Source organism: Dendrobates tinctorius, unplaced genomic scaffold, assembly GCF_039654945.1.
Source record: "Dendrobates tinctorius isolate UK_male_01 unplaced genomic scaffold, ASM3965494v1 ptg000020l, whole genome shotgun sequence".
NCBI lineage: Eukaryota > Metazoa > Chordata > Amphibia > Anura > Dendrobatidae > Dendrobates > Dendrobates tinctorius.
Window position 1 is genome coordinate 7,180,796 of NW_027361688.1, and position 6,468 is coordinate 7,187,263.

Genomic DNA, 6,468 nt, shown 5'->3' on the forward strand with positions numbered 1-6,468 from the left:
TGATCGGGTCATGGTGTGGTGTTATTTCTCCCTTGTATGTGGTAATATTCGGTCAGCTATTGGCTTCAACACTGTCAACGTGACGTCAGCGCCAATAAAAATAACAGACATCAAGACAATAACAGACATCAAGAGCAGCAGTAGCAGAGTGTCTGGAATCCAGCTAAAAAAAACATAATGCACAACAAAGTCAAAATAACATTCATGTGCACATGTATATTCATTTGTTACTTTTTTAACTGCATCATGGTTCGTAAACCGTGAAGCGGTTAAAAGATGTAATATGTTTATTCTTTGGGTGACTTCGCATTGAGGCCGCCTGTTGGCTATAATAAAAGTTAGGGGAGCCGCCTCCAATATGACCACAAAACCAATGCCAAGGGCACTGAAAAAATAAAGCTGCCAGCTTTTTCCTGAAGAAGCGTTGTAAAAGAAAGCTCAGCTGAAGAATGTTTCCTTGGAAAACTATGTGTAAGTGACACTGCTCTATGTCAAAGCTCATGTTAAAATTGCACTGCAATTGGATCGCATTCCCATGGAAAATCGGATTGTATTCGCATGAAAATCGCATGACACTCATTCCACTTTTCTGGACCGAAATCTGACCATTTTTTTTTAAGGGTGATGGGTTTGAGCCCTAAAACTCAGTAACTCGCAAGAGAAATTGGCATCTTGCAGATTTGACACATCACAGATCATAAATAAACTCACCAAAAACTCATCGAGGGAACACGGCCTTGTGCAAGAAAAACTGCTACAAAGTCTGCAGCCATCACTTTGCTGGTTTCTCAGATTATTAAAAAAAACCCACAATGTTTCAGATGCAAAATTAGGCTCTGTTCACATGTCCAAAACCAGACACTTACTAATTGTAGTATTAAAATAGTACATTTTATTCATAAAATCTTATTATAAACATTCCCATATGCAAAGCAACTACAAGAAAATGGTGTACAAATAATAATAATAGTGTATACTGGTCTGAAAAGGTAAAAATGTTTGAAAATTAAGAGGTGATTTTTATATACTTTCGATCGCTGAACTCTGTAAAAATATTGAAAAAATTCTATTTCGGCACGTTTCACGTGGACGGCATACGGATGACACACACATACCATAAGTATCACAAGCAGCCCTGATAACACCAGTACTGGTTTTTCCAGCAGTGGTAAAATCAAAACTTGTGAAATTTGCCTAAAACACAGCAGCGATTGCTTTACAGCACCCTTTATCAGTAACATGCTCCAGAGCGATCCATCATCCATGAGTTGAGAACTGTACTTGAACCATAGATGCATTCGGCAGTGATGCTGGAAATTCCGGCGAGCACGCTGTATAATCAAAGTGTGCATGGAGAAACGTAATGTAACAATGAAGCACAATCAATATAAGAAAATAAAGACAGAAGAGCAAATTGATTAAATTCTTATATTTTACTTAAATCTCAGACATATCCAACAGTTACATGTATAGATCTGGTGTCCCCAATAGTGATACAAAGTGGCATGAAATAAGGCACGCTTCATGTGATTGGGTCATTATCAAAAGAATAAGGGTAAGCCCCCCAAAAAATTTACATCCACAGTCGTATAATTCTCTTGTACAAGACAAAAATGGGGATCCAAATTTATAATGAAGAAATAGTAAATATACAATGTGACTTCAATAAGAAGACGCCCATACACATCCAACACTACAAACAGAAACCAATACCACCCCCCCTTCCCCGTACACTTCAGTGGTGCTCAGCAATATACTGCAAATACAGATACAGTCCATAAACACTTATGAGTACAGGGGAGAAAATTTCAGCACTCACCAAAATGTAAAATAGGGTAAACTTTAGTCCAAAGGCATAAAATTACAGAGGGAGGAATAAGGGTGAGGAATAACAATAAGTCAGTGTGTTATTCCTCTCACTGTAATTTTATGCCTTTGGAATAAATTTGCTAATATTTTACGTTTTGGCGAGTGATGGAATTTTCTCCCCTCTACTCACAAGTAGTCACTCGTATGGCTTACTCTAAGATCACATCCTGCACAATGATCTCTATGTATGTGAAATATTAGAATCTGCACTTGAAAAACTGCAACAATGTAAAGTACAAAGTAAGAATAGTATATCAACAATCACAATCTACTCACAGAATAAAAAGGTTTTGCATCAGATACAAATCTGCACAGCGCAGAATCTGTTGCAGAAATGTCACATTGTCACAGCAACTTTTACTATCTGCTATGGAAAGAGTAAAGTTCGCAGCCGTACCTGTCGCTGTATTTGCCATAAAACACATTTTGGGGCTGATTTTCATGAAGCTTTAGTTCAGGAAAATCTAGTCAATGTGTAAATTTACCTTTGTTTCAAAACGTGTTTCACATATAGTTGGTTTAGTACTTGGGGTATTACTAGGAATAATGGCTGTGACACAAAGGTAAATTATCCACAAAGACTACAGAAGCGCCCATTGGATCAGTCCCCAAACTTCCAATATCATCTCTAATATACAGCGAAATGTAATCACCAAATGCCTACACAACAGATAATCCACCCATGTGATATAGTCACTGGGCCAGCAGTCATATAGGGATCATCAACTCTAATCCTGACTGTTTATCCCAGTAGCAGAATAATCCAGCAGTGTCTAGTGGAAATCTTAGATCATGAATGAGAGTTTCTTCCAATTTCTGCTTCCCCCCAATATCTTTATAGAATCATTCCATAGACATAATGCAGCATGAAGGGGCTCGGAGAAGGTGGCAGTGAAGGTGTATAAGTGTCTGATGGGGTCACACAGCTCATAAAAGGACAACTGCCCGACCTCATAATCCAGACATATCCTGACTCTGTCAATGGGGATACTGTGAGGCAATCGGAGCTTTTTCTTGTCATGTGTCACTAAATACTGATTATTATATCTCCACAAACTCCAGGACTTATTATTATTTCCAATCTCTGACTGCTGCCCCCTCCTGTCTATACTGGGATAACACATCCCCACCCTCCAATCCCCTGATCTACTGCTCTTCACATCCCAGTAATGTCGTCCTGAGGTAAATCCCCTCCTGCTCATCACCTGATAATGCTGGAATCTCTCTGCTGTTTCTGGACGTTTCTGCTCCTCTCGTGTCGAGGTTGCAGTCATCAGGTCGTCTGATATATGGAGATTATTAGCAGCTGTGGTTACATCCAGTAATATGTCTGCAGGACTCACCACATAGATCCCGCTCCTTATACCAGTTATTGCATTGCGTAATGTGTGTAATGTGTGTGAAATCACAGCCACATCCAGGTCATCTCCATCATGGGGCTGTTTATCATGTCCCCCTGTGTCCTCATCACCTCCCTCCTCCTCAGGATCACACAAGTCACCGGTATCTGGTTCCTGTAAAATACTCAATGGATCCGTGATGTTACCCAGCTCCTCTATGTGTCTCACCTTCCTGGACAGCTCGTCCTTCTTTATTTCCAGCTGATGGATCAGAACAGACAGTGGCAGTGACTCTTCCTTTTCCTGCCTGGAGATCTCACTCAGGATCTTCTTGTCTTGGGCTTCCACCTGCCTCCTGATGTCTGTACACAAGGCAGTGACTCTCTTGGCTTTTCCAGCTGCTTGATCTTGAGCTTTTCTCCCATGCTCCTCCAGAGTCTGGACTTTCTCCTCGATGTCATTGATCTTTGTGATAAGTTTCCGGAGGACATTTCTCAGTTTCCTCTTCTTGTTCTCAGGGGACTCATCCAGCATCTCCACCCGGTGTCCCCGATGTTCTCCTGCTGAACAATAGACACAGATAGAAGCGGCGTCCTCAGTGCAGTAATACTGCAGGATCTTCTTATGGACAGAACATTTCCTTTTCTCCAGAGAAGTGCTGGGATCAGATAAGACATGTTCTGCTGATTTGCTGTGAGCTCTCAGGTGTTTATCACACAGAGAAGCCTCACAGTGTAGACAGGATCTAACAGCGGGTACCGGAGAGTCCACACAGTAAGTGCAGAAGATCCCAGTCTCCATCTGTGTTGGTGGAGTAAGCAGGAATTTCTCCATTATTTTATGCAGAGCTAAGTTCCTCATCAGTGCCGGCCGCTCTTGAAATTTTTCTCTGCATTCAGGACAGGAATAAACTCCAGACCCGTCCTGTGTATCCAGCGACTGATCAATGCAGATCCGGCAGAAATTGTGTCCACATCTCAGTATTACAGGATCTGTATAAGAGCTCAGACAGATCGAACAGAGCAGCTCCTCTCTCAGATCAGCATAAGCCATGGCTGACAGTCTCAAACAAATGAAGAGAGAAACAACACTAGAATTTCTTTCCTGCCTAAAAGGGCTGGCTTTATATTGTGTACACAGGGGAGGGCTGAGGAGCAGAAGGTCAGCTACTATTAACATGAAAATAGACACTTGAGAAAATCACATCTAAAGCCCCCGTCACACATAGCGATCTTGCTAGTGAGATCGCTGTGTGTGACACTGACCAGCGACCGGCCCTCCTGCCGGTTATCGCTGATCATCCTGGCATAGCAAGGACATTTTTTTGATCGCTGGTCTCCCGCTGGCCAGCACGCATCGCTGCATAGGACAGGCGGGAGACTAGCGATCAGCGCGCTGGTAACTAGGGTAAACGCAGGGTTTCTAAGCATCCCAATCTTACCTGCTTCCCCCTGTTTTCCCCCTTCCTCCTCTTCTTCCCAACCCCATCCTGAATCTCCCTCCCCATATAGAAAACTGAATGTTAATAATACTGATTTGTATTATATGATCACCTTTGTAATAACATTCTTAAATAAAGAATTTATAAAAGAAACCTGATGTGTACCTTAGTTACCAGCTCCCTGCATCAGCGCGCTTGTAACTAACGTACACAGTGATGCCAGCTCACCAGCGATCACATAGCGACTCACCAGTGATCCTGATAAGTTGATATCGTTGTCGCGATCGCTGGTGAGTCGTTATGTGTGACGGGGCCTTAAGGCTGGGTTCACATTACGTTTAGCAGCCCTTTCAACGCATAGCGTTGATGGGCTGTGTTAACAGTATAGCATAACGCGATCACGATATATAATTCATCTGCGCTAGCTGTGACTGAGCCTCAGACGCTGCAGGCCGCGTCCAAGGCTTCATCACTGAATGACGGCACATCGCGAAAGCATGCCACTTTACGCCATGCATCGCGATGAACCCAACAATGGGGCTGAATGGCAGCATTAACGGACTGTGTTACACCTCGTTACACCGCGGTGTAACGCAGTCTGTTAACGGACTGCCTAAAATGCAGTGTGACCCCGGCCTTATATCTGCTGTAAATTTCGTGCCTTCATTGTGGTCCTATGTAAGGAATGAATGTATTGAAAGCAAACATGGATAATATCGATAATACGTGTAATATGAATGACTGAACTCACAATTTGATCCTCAAACACTGGATAGCACTAAAGGTTTTTAAAGAGATAGAACATGTGCTGTGGGGGTCATACAACCTGTTAGGCAGGAAGGCCATTGTGTGTCCTGTGGTGTGGGGCCTTTTGTTCTTATCTCCAGCCTAAATGGATTTGAACCTGTCCTCAGGCCTTTTTGACACAAAGACCTTTTGGCTTTAAACAGTGGCTTGCCAAAGTATTCACCCTTTTGGCATTTTTCATGTTTTGCTCCCTCACAACCAGGAATTTCACTGTTTTTTGAGGGTTTGAACATCATTACAACCAACTGTGAACATTTAGTTTTCTTTTAATTGAGAAGCAAAGAAGAAATAGGACAAAATAACTGAAAACGTCAGTGTGCATAAGTAATCACCCCCTAAAGTCAGCACTTTGTAGAGCCTCCTTTAGCTTCAATAAGTCTATATGAGCTTTCCACATCTTGCCAGTGGGATTTTTGCTAATTCCTCAAGGCAAAACTGCTCCAGCTCCTTCAAGTTAGATGGTTTCCTCTGCTGAACAGCAATCTTCAAGTTGTCTGACCACAGATTCTCAATTGGCTAAGGGTCTGAACTTTAACTAGCCAAGCCAAAACATTTACACATTTCCCCTTAAACCACTCTAGTGTTGCTTTAGAATATGTGCACACAGTGCGGATTCTCTCGCAGATTTTTCCGCACAAGAACCACAGCTCTTGGCAGAAAAAGCAGGTGCCTTGGATTTGATGCATTTTTTCAGTGCGGTTTTGCCTGCGGATTTGTATGCGTTTTTGTAAGCTAAATAAAGATATATCATTTAACAAAAAAAAAGAATTGTGATGTCATTTCTGTCCAATCTCCTCTTTTACATTTGTCCAACCCACACGCCATTACACACACAGATAGATAGATAGATAGATAGATAGATAGATAGATAGATAGATAGATAGATAGATAGATAGATAGATATGGATCTCCCTCCCATGGCCGTGAGGTACTCGGTACCGGGCCGGCGTCAGGGGAATGTGTCACAGCAAAGGTGACCCGGTCCGTGGCCCTGGGCGCCCAAATCAATGG

At 42.4% G+C, this 6,468-nt stretch overlaps 1 protein-coding gene across 1 annotated transcript; it reads right to left on the reverse strand.

Annotated features, from left to right (window-relative positions):
* Window positions 1-2,332: 2,332 nt before the first annotated feature.
* On the reverse strand, window positions 2,333-4,263 carry LOC141083149 (E3 ubiquitin/ISG15 ligase TRIM25-like). The gene has a single exon (XM_073567330.1). It carries the CDS (start codon window positions 4,260-4,262, stop codon window positions 2,655-2,657), a length of 1,608 nt encoding a protein of 535 aa, XP_073423431.1. The 5' UTR covers window position 4,263; the 3' UTR covers window positions 2,333-2,654.
* Between the last annotated feature and the right edge of the window lie 2,205 nt (window positions 4,264-6,468).